The 16,187-nt window shown below is 51.7% G+C and overlaps 1 protein-coding gene across 6 annotated transcripts; it reads left to right on the forward strand.

Moving 5' to 3' along the window:
* The first annotated feature begins 7,571 nt into the window (after positions 1–7,571).
* PRRT3 (proline rich transmembrane protein 3) lies at positions 7,572–15,494 on the forward strand. Of its 6 annotated transcripts, none has more exons than XM_035702677.2 (5): positions 7,572–7,699; positions 10,918–11,019; positions 11,298–12,378; positions 12,574–12,729; positions 13,322–15,494. In XM_035702677.2, the coding sequence occupies exons 3-5, from the start codon at positions 11,355–11,357 to the stop codon at positions 15,121–15,123; spliced, it is 2,982 nt and encodes a 993-aa protein (XP_035558570.1). In that variant the 5' UTR covers positions 7,572–7,699; positions 10,918–11,019; positions 11,298–11,354; the 3' UTR covers positions 15,124–15,494. The 6 variants fall into 6 exon arrangements, with proteins under 6 accessions (XP_035558570.1, XP_025305913.1, XP_025305892.1 ...); XM_025450107.3 differs by lacking the exon at positions 7,572–7,699 and adding an exon at positions 7,787–8,088; XM_025450116.3 differs by lacking the exon at positions 7,572–7,699 and adding an exon at positions 8,154–8,289.
* Positions 15,495–16,187: the final 693 nt, after the last annotated feature.

The following is a 16,187-nucleotide window of genomic DNA, read 5'->3' on the forward strand; positions in this document are numbered from 1 at the left end:
TGTGGTTCCTTTATTTGGTTGAAACGACCAGATATGATGGGCAGGTGTATAAGTGAACACACATGGAGGATTACTAACTGTAAGAAATATTGTAGTTGCAAGTGGTGGGAACTGAACTCAACTTGGCTTAAGCAATTTTTTTTTTTTTTTTAAGGAATGTAAAGGGACGCCTGGGTGGCTCAGTGGTTGAGCATCTATCTTTGGCTCGGGTTGTGATCCCAGGGTCCTGGGATCGAGTCCCACAACCGGCTCCTGTTAGGGAGCCTTCTCCCTCTGTCTATGTCTCTGCCTCTCTTTTGTGTCCCTCATGAATAAATAGATAAAATCTTCTTAAAAATAAATAAAGGAATGTAAATGGCTGAATAACCAAAATGGTCAGTTGGCTTCAAATAGAGTTGCTTTATCAACTCCCCCCTTTTAAAAGATTTATTTATCCATTTTAGGGAGAGAGTGTGAGCAAGCAGGGGGATGGGCAAAGACAGGGAGAAGTAGAGTCCCTGCTCAGCACAGAGCCTGATACAGGTCTCGATCCCAGGACCCCAAGATCATGACCTGAGGCAAAATCAAGAATTGGCCACCTAACCAACTGAGCCACCCAGGTGCCCCTCACCTCTCCTATTCTCAGGCAGCCTGTCTTCCTGTAGAAATACTGACTCAGTGAAAAGAAAAGACTCCTTTCTGAAAATTTCCAGTAGGTCAAGTAATAGACCCGATTTGGGTCACGTGCACATTCTAGGAGCTGTTTGGCCCCACCTAAACTGTCAGGACTGAAGGTGGGATGGAGGCAGTTCCTTAGAGGAACACTGGAGTACTGTTGCCAGAAGAAAATAGCATGGGTACCAGTCAAAGAAAAACAATAATTTTTACCCTTTTTTAAGTTTTTTTTTTTTAAGATTGTATTTATTTGAGAGCGAGAGAGAGACAAAGGGCAGGGGGCGGAGTGGGGGGCGGCAGAGGGAGAAGCAGACTCCCTGTCGAGATGTGCAGCTTAATCCTGGGACTCCAAGATCATGACCTGAGCTGAAGGGAGATGCTTAACTGACTGAGCCACCCAGGTGCCCCTAATTTTTACCCTTTAATCACCCAAACTGTCTGGAATGTTACCAAAAGGAGGTATTGCCCCTGTCCTCATAGGTAATAAAGTCTGCAAACACTTACTGGATTTCTGCAATATGCTCAGTGTCGAGTAAGGTATTTTCAGATGTTTCTGTTCGCTCATTTTCTGACCATCTGCCAGACACTGCATGTGAACAAGCTGCACTCCCAGACCTACAGAGCTCAGACTGCTGTGTCACATGCCATAACAAAGTGACTGAAGAGAGGCTGTGGGAATGTCCTGCAGGTCATGCAACCAGCTTGGGTGATCTGGGAAGGCTTCCCAGTGGAAGTATCATCTCAAGATCAGAAGGATCACAGGGAAATATATAGGAAACCAGGAAAATCTATAAGGAAAGACTGTCCCAGGCAGAGGAGACTGTGTGCAAGGTCCCAAAAGCAAAGGTGATGTCATTTTCACAAAACCAGAACAAGGCCTGTGTGGCCCTGAAGGGGAGAAAAGAAAAAGATGTGACAAGCGTTGGGTTAGACATTTTAAATGGGTGAACAGTCTGGTATGTGAACTAGATTTCAATATAGTTGCTTAAAAAAAAAAAAAAAAACCATGAGACAGAATCAGGGCCAGATGGCAGCTTGTAAGTCATCCCTCAGAAGTGAACTTGATCCTGACAGCAACAGGGAGCCTTTGGGAGAGACTGGTGTGAATGGATTTGCTGCTGGTGGGCAAGGAATGGAGAGGATAAAAGTGGGTGGGGCCGGGCAGGGTGAGAATGGGGTGGGACTGGAGCCATTTACTTGACTGGCTCCTGCTTTCTTGCACTAACTCAAGACTTGTGCGTAGGACCCTTGCTTTCTCTGGGCCTCAGTCTCCTATCTATTAAAAGGAATTATATATATGTTGTATCACCTTGGAATAATAGTCTGGCAGTCCCTCAAAAGGTTGAAAATAAGATTTCCATTTAACCCAGGAATTCCACTCCTACTATATAGATCTATACCCGAGAGAAATGAGAATACACGTCCTCATGAAAATTCACACATGAATGTTCATAGCAGCATTATTCGTAATTGCTACAAATTGGAAATGACCCAAATGTCCAAAATAAAAAGATCAATTGGAAATGACCCAAATGTCCAAAAAGATCAATCGATAAATGGAATGTGGTATGTCCACACAGTGGGATGTTATACAGCAATAAAAACGAATGAAGTGCAGATACAGCCTATGGCAGGGATGAACCTTGAAACACACGAAATGAAGGAAGCCAATCACAAAAAAATGCATTTATGATCGTGTGTTTTATGAAATGTCCAGAATAGGCAAACCCACAGAGATATGTAGTTTAGCGGTTGCCAGGGCTTGGGGGAAGGGAATGGGGAGTGACTGCTAATTGATACGGGTTTCTTTTGGGGGGATGAAAATGTTCTAAAATTGACAGTGGTGATGGTTGTACAGCCTTATGAATACACTAAAACCACTAAAATAGTACCCTTTAAATATGTAAATTTTGTGTATGTGAATTACATCCTATTTTTTTAAGATCTTTTAATTTACTTATTCATGAGAGACACACAGAGAGGCAGAGACATAGGCAGAGGGAGAAGCAGGCTTCCCAAGGGCAGTCTGATGTAGGACTTGATCCTGAAACCCTGGGATCATGACCTGAGCCAAAGGCGGATGCTAAACTGCTGAGCCGCCCAGGTGCCCCTCCCACATAGCATTTGATTGCTGTGTCTCCTAAGTCTCTTGTAAATAGGTCCCCACCACCACTCATTTTTCAAGCCACTTATTCTATGTAGAATTCTGTGAGTCTTTTTCAAAGTATTATCTCTATGGGAAATCAAATCTTCAGATTGATTTTCATTTCAAGAAAAAATTAAGGAGATTGAATTAGTGACAGATGCCCAGAAAATTAAACAAAAAACCAAGGATTACCCCAGGAAAAAACAGAACATCTAGCAAAGGAAATGTAATCACAGTACAATTCTTGAGTCAGCCTGACTCATTGTTTCATGGTTCTAGTGTTGTAAGTGCTGAATATTGATATAAACAATAGCCATACCAAATAATGTGGAAATGTGAAACGTGGAAAGCTAAATCTTCATACTCCATGGGGCTAATCAATAGGTAAAAATCTAAAACTGAAAAAAAAATTAACACAAGCAGTACAAGTCTGGCACTTAATCTATATAAAAACAAAAAGAAATCATCAGAAATACCAGAAAGAATTGAAAGGGGTTGGAAGTGAAGGGGAATGGGATAGAGAACAGTTGGTTTTAAAGTATGTGCCAGGGACACCTGGGTGGCTCAGTGGTTGAGCATCGGCCTTCAGCTTAGGTCGTGATCCTGGAGCCCTGAGATCGAGTCCTGCATTGGGCTCCCCGCAGGGAGCCTGCTTCTCCCTCTATGTCTCTGCCTCTCTCTGTGTGTCTCTCATGAATAAATCCATAAAACCTTTAAAAAAAATAATGTACCACATGATTTGTATTTATTAAAGATACAAAATTATCTTTAAAAGGTTCACTTAGCCAATATCCATGGAGGCTAAACTCTGAGAAAGAATGAGTTAAAACTCCAAATTAATTCTGAAGGCTTAATTTGGCAAGCTTAATGAAAGAGTGTAAATCTTCACCCTCCCCGTACCCCCATCCACCCACCCTACCCCAGCACAGAACAGAGAAGGTTCACCAAGCTGTACCCTCTCCCACCTGTTCTGCCTTTTGTTTCTTTGCTTGTGCCTGCCAGTGACCAGCCAGAATGAAAATGCCAGCCAACTGTCCTAGGCATCGTCTAAGTGAGAGGCTTCATCGCTGCCAGCCACCTCACCTTTGCCTTCTTCCTCCTTTCTCCCCTTCCTTGGGACCTTCCAAAGTACTTTTGGGTGGGAGCTCTCAGCAACTCCCAGACCCTGATGAAGTCCCTTCAAACGAGAATCCAAGTTGGAGGCCTATTTTCATAGACTCAGACTCCTAATACAGCAGGGCCACCTGGAAGGCCTGGGATGTTCATCTCCCTGTCTCCCCTCTCTGAGGTACTTCCTCGGGGGCAGGATGGTGCCATCAGAATTAAGAGTGCTGGTTCTCCAGCCGCCTAAGTGGCTCAGTGGTTGAGCGTCTACCTTTGGCTCAGGGCATGATCCCGGGATCTTGGGATCGAGTCCCACATCAGGCTCCCCACAGGGATTCTGCTTCTCCCTCTGCCTATGTCTCTGCCTCTCTCTCTGTGTCTCTCATGAATAAATAAATAAATAAATCTTAAAAAAAAAAAAAGTTCTGGTTCTGAAGTCACACTTAGAACTTGCCTTCTTATCTGCTGTGTGACTTTGAACAAATTACTTAAGCTCTCTGAACTTCAGTTTGCCAGCTCTAAAATGGAGAGCATAATAATACATAGGTTGTTGTAAGGACTTAAAAAGAATAATGTGTGTAATAAGGTGTGTAAGGGCTTCATAAATGAATATACACTTGAATCATCCCCCACTCATCACTGACCTCCTAGAGTCTCCAGGATGATGCTGACAGGTGTGATGATACTCCCCACCTATACCTGGAACTCCATGTTCCCCACTTACATTCACCTCCACCCCCAACCAGTCTCCTCTTTCCAGAGGATCAGCTTTCATCTTGGCTTCTGGCCAAAGGGATCATAATCTCTCTTGCCTTTGTTTGGAATCTCAAAAACCCCTGCCAGTGGATGGTTTGACAACATAGTGGGATTGGGGTGCTCTAAAGAGAGCAAGTAGGGGGCAGCTGGATGGTCCTCTGTGGACTGGGGGTTGGGCATTGTCAGGCCAGTAAGACTTTGCAGGGATGAATGGGTAGTCTTCCTTGGGGGAAACTGAGGCAGGGAAACAGGCCAGCTCTGAGCCTACTAAGGGAATCTCAACATCTCCAAAGGAGTCTCACCAGAGGGTTCACAGGAGGCAATGAGAGGAGGGATTTGGGCTTCAGCCTCTGTAGTGGATCCCTACAAGAACTACCCTCCCCACAAGACTTCTCATGAGGGAAAAGACATCGGTTCCTCAAAGGAAATTAGGGTACTGCCAGCAAAAGAAATGGATCTTGGACAATGCTGAAAAATGCTAATTATCTATTATATTTAGAACCAGGATTCAGATAACTTCCCACAAGATCAGAATAACAGGCTAGATCTAATAAGAGAAAAGAAACAAGAAATAAATGTCAAATCCTACACTGAGGGTCAAGAAACTAACTGCACACAAAGAGGTGGAAGAAGACCTAGTAGATCAATATTGGGCAACAAAATGATGTAGCTGCTAGAAACATTAATTCACTGCCAAGCCATATTAATGGAGGAGAATCTAGAAAGGGGAGGTGAAAGTCCAGCTTTGTTCCTAACTGGGTTCAGTTCTAAGAGTTATATTTCATTTTTAAAAAAATATTTGTTTGTTTTAGAGCATGAGTGGGAGGGGCAGAGGGAGAGGGAGAGAGAACCTCAAGCAGCCTCCACATTGAACGCGGGGCCCAACATGGGGCTCGATCTCATGATCCTGAAATCATGACATGAGCTGAAACTGAGAGTTGGACAACCACCTAAGCTACCAGGCACCCCATCAAGGGTTGTACTTTATGGGGGGACATTTTTGACCTGGTAGGAAGCCAACAGAGGAGAGATGTTACAGTGGTGAGAGCCCAGAATCCTGTCCTTTGAGGAAAGGGTGAAAGAACTGGGAGGGTTTGCCCTGGAGGGAAAAGATTCTAAAATGAAAGGTGCCTTTACAATTCTAAAGGGGTTCCCATAAAGAAAACAGTAGAGCTGGTCAGGTGATAGGTGAACTGGGAAAAGCCCAAGCCTTCTGCTAGTGTCAGAAAAGCTGGATTCAGGCTCTGAATACTCTTCAAACTGCAACATGTCAGACATAACTAAGGGCTGAATGTTGCTTTTCTGTGAGACCCAGGGGTAGGCAAGTCCTGGGAGGGAAATTTTAGCTCAGCCTTAGGAAGAATTTTCTTTCTTTCTTTCTTTCTTTCTTTCTTTTTTTTTTTTTTAATTTTATGATAGTCACAGAGAGAGAGAGAGAGGCAGAGACACAGGCAGAGGGAGAAGCAGGCTCCATGCACCGGGAGCCCAGTGTGGGATTCGATCCCGGGTCTCCAGGATCGCGCCCTGGGCCAAAGGCAGGCGCCAAACCGCTAAGCCATCCAGGGATCCCCAGAAAAGCAAAATTAGATAAAAATCATATCAACCACTATTTGCCTTCTAATAATTAGGAGTAGGATGGGTAGGTAGGTAGGTAGGTAGATAGATGGATAGATATAGGTAGATATTAACACAAATAGGATCATACAAATAATTATCTGAAGCAATTTAGAGAATCACCATGTAAAGATGCATACATTTGTATATAAAGATGTTTATTGTACTATTGTTTCTAGTAGGAAAAAAATAGTGGTAAACCAGCTATCTACCCTTCAGTAGGGAAATCTGGGAATGTGAGTAAATGACAGTGCATCCACACCATGCAGCACACTGTACAGCTAGTTGCAAAAAAAGGGTGGAGCTAATATGTATGTATCGCCTTCAGAATGGTTCCAACAATATATCGCTTAAGGCAAAAAAAAGTTATAGGATAATATGCATAGTATCCCATTTTTAAATTTTTAAATAGATCTTATTTGTTTATTTGAGAGAGGGACAGAGACAGCAGATAGAGAGCACAAGGGCAGAGAAGGAGAAGCAGACTCCCCGCTGAGCAGGGAGCCTGATACGAGGTTCCATCCAGAATGGTGATCTGAGCAGAAAGCAGACCTTTAACTGACTGAGCCACCCAGGCGCCCCACATGATCCCATTTTTGCGAAAAGAAAGACATGCACATATGTGTCTTTAAATAAAAGAAACCATATGATGCTAAGAGTGGGCGCATCTGGGGAGGCTGACTTGAAGAGACCTAGAGTAAGATGGTTAATGTGTTCTTTGAACATTTCTGCGTTACTTAACTTGGGACAATCAGCACACATTATTTTTACATCAAGTGACTGAAATTTAAATAGTCAACAATCTACTCTGGAAATTTCTCCATGGCATTAAAGATTTTACATCATATGTAATGACCACATGTATTCCTTGTGTAGATGTCTATTACTGTTATTGAATGCAGTGGTGGACACACAGTACATCAGAAGGTGTCCAAAGAGGGACCAGGGACATTTTCAAGTGTCTATCAGACCTGAAAATGTGCAGACTCATATAGATCTACCCATACCTTAGGTGGGAAATTATCTGATAGTTACACTAGGGCTTGTGCATGAAGAGGTCTATGCAGCAATGGTCTCTGCCTTATTATTCCTGCTAGCAAGAGTCTAGAAACCTTCGACATGTCCAACTTCAGGACTGGATAAATAAAAAAATATAGGCTGACTATATGCTTCACTTCTCAACAGTGAATACAAGAAAGGACCTGGATCTGTAGAAATTTACAGGGAACATGTGCCAGGATATATTTCACAGTGAAGAGAAAAAAGGGAAGTTACAGAACAGTATGTACAGTATGATCTCATTTCTATTTAAGGTGTATATACATGACTGTGCATTGAAAAAGATCTGAAGCTATCTCTGAAGCTGAAAAACAAAAAGAGAGAGAAAGAATGAAAAAGGTCTGAAGGATAAACAGCAAGCTGTAGGTAGGATTTACCCGTAGGTGTATAGGAATGTGTGCATCCGTAGGAGTGTGGGTAGACAGGTACTGAAGGCAGTGAGCTCCGCGTCCCACGGGGTGTGCAAACCCGGATTGGCTGTCCCTTAGTCAAGGATGCCGCGGGAGGGCTTTCCGAGTCGTGACCTCGGTTCCCCGCTGAGCCCTGAGCTCTGAGAGCGGCGAGGTCGGGGCTCGGCGAGGAATGCACGGTCGGGGGAAAGGGTTAAGCGGCGCCGGGGTTCCAGGGGGCGGGCTCGCGATCGGCAGCGCCGGGCTCCGCTGGCCGAGTCTGAGCATCTCGGGAGGATGCGGCGCGGCGGGCGGCTGCGGGGCCGCGCGCGAGGGGATCGCGGGGGCTGCGCGCGCGGCGCCCAGGTGAGGAGCCGGCAGGGGCCGGGCCGGGGCGGGGCGGGGCGGCGCGGGGCGGCGCGGGGCGGGGCGGGGCGGGGGCCCGGCCCGGAGCTCGGCCGAAGCCCCTTCCCGGGCGCGGGCGGCAGAGCCTGCACGGGCGCCCGCCCCCACCCGGGACACTGCGGAAAGGCGCGGAGCCAGGGGAGAGGACTCGCCGGAGGAGAGGTAACCCGAGACGCACCGGCTCCCGAGGCTGCCCCGGCCGGCCTCTCCCCGGTTCCTGGGGCACGCAGATGCCCCTGCCCCTCACCCAGCCCCCCGCCACCCCCCCCCCATCTCTCCTGTAGCGGGAGCCCGGGACTCGGCAGCCCCCTCCTCGTCCACAGATGCATGCATTTCGTTTGAATTGAGGGTGGTGAGCAGATGCCATTTGCTTATCCTTGAAGGCCTAATTCAACTGTCTCCTCTGAAAAGCTTTTGGACACCCCCCCCCCCCCCCCCCGTTCAAAATGAGCCATTGCGGGTTTCACAACCCCTGGTGTGGCCATTGGCTGGCTGGCTGTGTGACCTTGGGTGATTTGCTAAACCTCTCTGAACCTCGGTTTCTCCCCCTCTGAAATGGTTATACTCACACCTGCTTGTGTTTGGGGGGTTGGATGAGATGGAGGACGTGCAGCTAATCTTAGCGCAGGAGCTCGACTGGGTAAGGCTCAACACAGGGGCACTATTATTAACCAGGACATGTGTTAGTGGCCGTTCAGTCCTTGCTCCAGTCCAGCTGACTGGCCCCCACTCCTGACACCAAGTGAGGCTTCTCTTTGGGTCCCCAGCACCCAGTTTGGGCTAGGGGCAGAGCATGGGGCTCACTGAATGTTTGAGAAAGGAACTGACAAGACTTTAAGGCAGAATCGAAACTCAGTTTGGGGAATGGGTTTAAGGGATCTTTGAACCCCCTGAAATTGTCTACAACCTTTGACGAACCTGGGCATTTCCCTGGAGAGTGCACCTGCAGTTTTCATTGGCTTCTCAAGGTCTATGTGAGCCACCAAGGATGAGGAGCCAGGGAGCTCTGGCACACCTGCTTCCCAGAAAGGAAAGGAGCAGGGCCTCCGCCCCAAAACCACCCAGGCCTCTCCTCTCATGGCTGCTGCGCCCCTGCCCCTCTCTCCTGGCCATGGGGTCCCTTCCTGCCTCCCTGGATTAACTAGGGACTGTCAGGATGAGGAACCTTTAGGGGATATCTACCTGGGGCCAGGCATATGCAGGAGGCTGGAGACAAGAAATAAAAGTGCAGATGCAGCCCTTGAGAAGTCCCAGGCCAGTGGAGGAGACTGGAGATTACATTATGTGACCAGGATGATGGGAAGGGGTAGAGGAGGTGTCAGGGAAAGAAACGTCTAAGCTGAAACGAGCCACCATCATATCTTACCTGGATTTCTGGACTAGCCTCTCTTCCCCTTTTAAATATTTTATTTATTTTATTTGAGAGAGAGAAAGTGCACAAGTGTGTGCAGTGAGCAGAGGGGCAGAAGGAGAGGGAGAGAATCTCAGGCCAACTCTGAGCTAAACAAGGATCCTGACGTGGGGCTTGATCCCACAACCCTGAGCTGAGCTGAGCTGTAACCGACTGAACCACCCAGGCACCCTCTTCTCCCCCTTTTAAAACACCAGACCTTGTTGCTCTCATACTTAACATCTGTATTGGCTTCCTGTGATACTTAGAATAAAATCCAGGTGCCTTACTGTGGCTTACAAAGCCCTTTGTGATCTAGCCTTACCTTCCTGATTTTATCTCCCTCTGCTACTTTCTCCTTCATTTGCTATGCTCCAGCCACGCTAGCCTTTTCATTTCCTTTTTTTTTTTTTTTAAGATTTTTTTAATGTATTTATTCATGAGAGACCCACACAGAGAGAGGCAGAGACACAGGCAGAGGGAGAAGCAGGCTCCATGCAGGGAGCCCGAGGCGGGACTCGATCCCGGGTCTCCAGGATCACGTCCTGGGCTGAAGGCGGCGCTAAACTGCTGAGCCAGCCCGGCTGCCCAGCCTTTTCATTTCTTGAACTCACTCGCTCATTCTGCATCAGGGCCTTAGCACTTTCTGTTCCCTTTGCCAAATACATTTCTCCCATATCTTCAAATGGCTGGCTCCTTCTCATTCAGCATCTAGCTTAAATGTCACCCCAAAGAGGCCTCCCTGCTACCCCCTGGGTAAAGTAGCCCCTCATCTGTCTACTTCTTAACCCTGTTTTATTTTCTTCATAGCTCATCTTATTTAAAATTACTCATTGTCTGTCTCTCACTCTAGAATGCGAGCTCCATGAGGGCAGGAATCTTGTCAATCTGTTCACTGCTCTATCCCCAGGGCTTGGCAGATAGCATGTGTTCAAATTTTGTTGAAATAGTTGAGGCTGGTGGGAAAGAAAGGTTTCTTGACAAAGGGAAAAGTAAAAGGGCTCTAATGCTTATTAAACTCCTATTATGGGCCTGGCCTATAATGTGTTGTGTTAGGTAAGTCTTATAAGAGCTCCTTTGAGTTGGGGTACCCATTTTACTGATGGAAAACCATGATTTGGAGAGGTGAAGTAACTCACCTAGGAAATGGCAAGGCTGGGATTCAGACCCAGATCCCTGTCCCTTTCCATCTCTCTGACATTTGAGCCAGGCCTTCAAGAATAGGATTTCAGTGGGCATCTGGGTGGCTCAGTCAGTGAAGTGTCCTGGCATCGAGCCCCGCATCGGGTTCCCTGCTCAGCAGGGAGTCTGCTTCTCCCTCTCTCTGCCGTACCACCTACTTGTGCTCTCTCACTCTTTCCGTCGAATAAATAATAAAATAAAATCTTTTAAAAAAATAGGATTTCAGCAAGTGAAGGAGAAGGGAGAAGGCATTCCAGGCGGAGGGACAGCAGATGCAAGGGACTGGGGCATTGGACAGCCCAGTGGGTATTGAAGAATAGGTGAGCAGCCTGATGTGGTCTTGGAAGGCTTGGAGAGGAACTTATCTCCTTTCCTGAGGATGATGAGGAGCCATTGAAGGTTTTGAAGTGGGGCAAGTAGCATGACTAGAAAGACGCAGTTTTAAAAGGTCACTTTGGGCAGCATGAAGAGCTTGGACAGGAAGGGGTTGGAGGAAGGGGAGCTTCTCATGTCTATTTCCTTCTTTCCTACCATCCCACTTGGGGCAGCTCTGGGTACTCCCAGTGCTCACATGTCATCCCTCTTCTCCTTTTTTTAGGCTCATCCAGTGAGGACTGGAAGTTGAGTGTTCTAGGCCCAGGCATCAGAGTGGACCATGGCCGCCAGCACATGGAGCTATGTATGTGGCTCCCTGCTGCTATATTTGCTGCTGTCTCTGGGGGCTGGCCCTGCCCTGGGCCGGGGCCTTCCCAAGCCACTTGAAGACTCGGAACCACATCTGATCCCAGGAGACCACCCCCAGGGCCCTGTGGGCACAGAGCCCCAGGCCCTCGACTTCCTCTGGGAAAAGTCCAGAGATGAGAGCCACTGGAACTCCAATGCTCCCCAGGCCCCTGCCAAGGAAGTACCTGAGGAGCCCATAGACACTCCCCTTGGCCCAGCCCTGCATGGACCTAAAGCAGCCCATAGGGCTCAGAGAGAAGGACTCCCAGTAACTGATGACCTCCAGTTGGCTCGAGGGTCAAGTTCTCAGGGCTGGACAGGACCTCCTGACTCACAGGAGCCTAGAGAGCAAGAAGCACTAGCCCTCCATCCCATAGGCCTACCCCATTTCACTTTCATCCCCATAACTCCCAGACTCCAACTTAGGATAGCCACAGTTCCTCCCTCCCCGGGGCCAGGGGAGCCTGGGGGCCAAGTGGAACAAGGATCACCTAGAGATGAGGGTCTGGTGGCCGAAGCCACGATCAGAGTCTCAGAGATACCCCCCTTAGACCACCAGGGCCTTCCCCACACTCTTGCTCCCCACTTGGGCACTACCGGGAGGCCAGTGCTGGAAGAACAGGGTGAGGGTGAGGATTTCCAGGAGGCAGCTCGAGGCCCCCTCTTCACCCAGGAGGATCCAGCAGTCCCTCATGTTGGCTGGGTATCCCCAGGTGAGGTGGTATCCTCTCAGGAACCTGGGGCCTGGCCAGACCTAGCATTGGCCAAAAGCCTTCCTTCTGCTGAGGAGCTGCCAGCTGAGCTCCCCAAGAAGACTGGAGGTGAAGAGACCCGGGAAGTCAGTTCTTCAAGTCCCTCGCCCAAACAGGCCGACATTCCTGATGTTAGGGGTTCACCAGGACCCCAGCCCTCGGGTCCCCCAGCCACAGAGACTCCCGATGGGCAGCCTGAGCCAGGTGGGTATCAGAGTGAGGGTGCTGAGCAGTTCTGGGAGGGGGCAGTGTTCACCATTTCTAAGTGGCCTTGGGCCCCTCTGGGTACCATTTTCCTCGTTCTGGCCAATGAGGGTGATTGTGCTTCCCTTTTGGGGGATTAGGCTTTGGGGACTGCTGGAAGGTCGGGCAAAGTGATGACTGCTTTTGTTATTTCAGAGATAGCAGGAATGAATGGAGCAGACCCCATCTCCCCCCAGCGGGTGAGAGGAGCACTGGAGACCCCAGGTACCCCCAAGTCCCTCATCCCTGGCCCCTTGGACCCTGGCCCAGCTGCAAATCGAACAGAGAGCCCGGTGGGGGCCCTGCAGCCAGGTGAGGGCATGGCTAGGGGTTTGGGGGAGAGTGGGTACTCTAATAACTAAAAACCTGTGTGAGGTATATGGGAGGGGCGAATGGGAACCGACAGCTCCTTAAAGGACCTGGCTAGCACCTCCTTCAAAAAACTTAGGATAATAAACTAATGCTCACTGGGTACTCTGGGACAAGTCATTTGCCCTTTGGGGGCTAGAATATTCTTAAATGTGACTTGGATATATTTAGTGCAGTTTCTCCAACTCCCGCAAATCACTGGAGGAGATTTTTTTTTTTTTATTCCACTACCCAGCCCCCATCCCAAGGAATTCTGGTTCACTTGGTCTCCAGGTGATTCTAATGGGCAGCCGGTGCCGAGAACTGCTGCCGCATCATTGATAAAAGCGATAGGTCACATCATTGTACCTTACTGGGTGTGGGACCCTATGCCAAACACCCAGTCCTCCCCACAACCCCATGAGGTAGATGCTCTTCCCATCCGCATTTTACAGATGTGCTTAGAGAAGTTAAACAACTTGTCCACCACACTAGAGAATGTGGCAAACCAAAAAGCACTGTTCAAAGAGCTATTTTGATATTGTTATTATTGCAGATGAAGCCGAGGAGTGGCCGGGGCGCCCCCAAAGCCATCCCCCGGCACCCCCAGTCCAGGCCCCCTCGACGTCACGCCGGGGCCTCATTCGGGTCACCACGCAGCGCGCCCTGGGCCAGCCACCCCCTCCGGAGCCCTCAGCCAGCTCCATGGCATCAGCCCCAGCCACCAGCCCCCCGGCCAATGCCACCGCACCCCCCCTGCGCTGGGGTCCCCTGCGGCGGGTGCTGAGCTTTTCCTGGGAGCTGCACGTCTACGGGGTGGGGGTGCTCTTCCTGCTGCCCGCACTGCTGGCCCTGGCCTCCCTGGCAGCCGCCCCTTCGGCGCCCCGGCTGGCTCTGGGGGCGGCCGTGCTGGTGCTGGTGGCCTCGGGGCTTCGGTCTGCCTACATGCTGGCCGACCCGTACGGCTCGCAGGCGCGCCTGGGCGTGCGCGCCGGCCTGGTCCTCTACAACCTGCCCTTCCCCTTGCTGCTCACGGCGCTGGCGGCGCTGACCCTGCTCGGCCTGGGCGCGGGGCTGCCGCCGCAGCTGCAGAACCCGCTCCTGCTGGCGGCGCTGGCCTTGGCGCACGCCGTGGGGCTGCTGACCACCGACCTGCTGTCGGTGAGGCCCGCGCTCAACCTCCTGGCCCAGGGCTCGTCCTGCGCCTGGGGCGCCGCCGTGTCCCTGGGCACGCTCTGCCTGTGCCGTCGCCGCCTGCTGGACGGGCCGCGGGGCTGGGATGCCAGCCCGGGCCCGCGGCTGCTGGCCGTGGCGGGCGCGCTGGGGCTGCTGGCCAGCGGCTTGCAGCTGGCGGCCGCGCTCTGGCTGTACCCGGGCCCGGGCCGCGTGGGCCGCTTTTCGTGGGCCTGGTGGGGCGTCCACTTCTGGCTGCGCCTGCTGGAGCTGACCTGGGCCCTCGCCCTGGCGCTGGCCGCGGTGGCCGCCGCGCGGCCCCGGCCCCCCACGGAGCACGCTTGCTGGGCAAAGCTACTACGCCTGGCGTGTCCCACGCCCTCGGGCAAGAGCGAGGTGCCCGAGCGACCCAACAACTGCTACGCGGGGCCCAGCGGCGTGGGCGCGGGCAGCCTGGACCTCAGCAAGAGCCTCATCCGCAACCCGGCGGAGGGGGGGCCGCCTGCCGCGCCCAGTTCCGGCGCTTGGGGCTCGGCGGCGTCTTTGGGCCGCGGCCCCCAGGGTGGCCCGGGGCTGTCCCGCTGCAGCGTGGGGCCCGCGCCGTCGACGAGCGAGCTGGACCTGCGGCCGCCGTCGCCCATCAACCTGAGCCGGAGCATCGACGCCGCGCTCTTCCGCGAGCACTTGGTGCGAGACAGCGTGTTCCGGCGCTGCGGCCTGCGCGGCCTGGCCTCCCCGCCGCCTGGGGGCGCGCTGCGGCCGCGGCGGGGCAGCCACCCCGACGCCGCGCCCGACGCCGAGCCCGACGCCGCCGGCCCCGCGCTCCTGCGCGGCCGCTGCCGCTCTCTCAGCGACGTGCGCGTGCGCGGCCCGGTCCCGCCGCACGTGGGGGACGACCCTGAGCGGGGGACCTCCCGCAGCTCCATGGACAGCCTCTCCCGGGGCTCGCTCAAGATCAGCTGGAACCCGTGGCGTCACGGGCTGTCGTCGGTGGACAGTCTGCCCCTGGATGAGCTGCCCAGCACGGTACAGCTGCTGCCGGCCGCGGCCCCGGCCCCCGGCCCCGGCCCCGGCCCCGGCCCCGCCCCCGCCCCCGCGCGGCCCGGGGACCCGCAGACTGAGGTCCAGCCTCGCTGCAAGCCGGGGGACTCCCGCAGCGCCTCCAGTGACACCATTGAGCTCTGAGGGGCCCAGGGATGCGGGAGCAGGGCCCCACCCTCCGTGGCCATGCGGCGTGGCCCATTGGGACAGCTGAACAATGGAAAAACTGGCATTCCCGGGCTTCCACCTGACAGCAGACCCTGGAAGCAGCCAGGCATGAACCTACCCCGGTTTTTGTTTTTTTAATATCTTCCCCCCCCCCCCCCCAGCGGGTATTTTGCACAGAGGCTGTGACTTACGCGGAATACAGGGTGGACATGCATGGATATTGATGTGGGATATGACGTCTAGGTACCCCAGACACCCTTCCAGCCTCCCCGGCGTGGACAGATGAGGCTTGCTTGTCCAGACTGACTGTCCTCCTTGTGCCAAAGAAATAAACCCTTAGGAGTTGGCTCATGCCTCCCTCTGGCCCTGCCAGGATCCTGTTCAGAGAAGAGGTAGCAGTTCCCAACCGCCCCCCCCCCTCCCCCCAGCAATCCCAAGTCCTCTGTCTCTTGGGGAGAGGAGGATTTCTTTCTTTCTTTCCCTTCTTTCTTTCAAGATTTTATTTATTAATTATTGAGAGACACAGAGAGAGAGGCAGAGACACAGGCAGAGGGAGAAGCAAGCTCCCTGAGCTCCCTGCAGGGAGCCTGATGTGGGACTCGATCCCAGGACTCCGGGATCACACCCTGGGCGGAAGACAGGTGCTCAACCGCTGAGCCACCCAGGTGTCCCGAGAAGAGGATTTCAAAAGGAAAGGGCACTTGACCCTGGGAAGTTTTAGGAGTAATGGCTACCAATATTTTATAGAACATCTATCCGTTGTGCTGAGCCTTCAGGTCTTCGCATCCATCATCTTCTCATATTAAGCCTGAGCGGAAAGCGTATCATGCCCATTTTTTAAATGGGAAGAGTGAAGTTCAGAGACAAAAGTCATTTGTCCAAGGTCCTTTACACAAATGTTCATTGGCACTGAACCCAGGAAGTTCCACTCCAAAGCCTGATTCCTCCACCCCCCTCTCCTAACACTACTTTCAGGGCCAAGCCTAAGGGAGGGGCCCCTACTGCCCCTCCATCAGAGTAGCCTTCAATTTCCCAGGGTT

This window comes from Canis lupus, chromosome 20 (assembly GCF_003254725.2).
Source record: "Canis lupus dingo isolate Sandy chromosome 20, ASM325472v2, whole genome shotgun sequence".
Classification (NCBI taxonomy): Eukaryota; Metazoa; Chordata; class Mammalia; order Carnivora; family Canidae; genus Canis; species Canis lupus.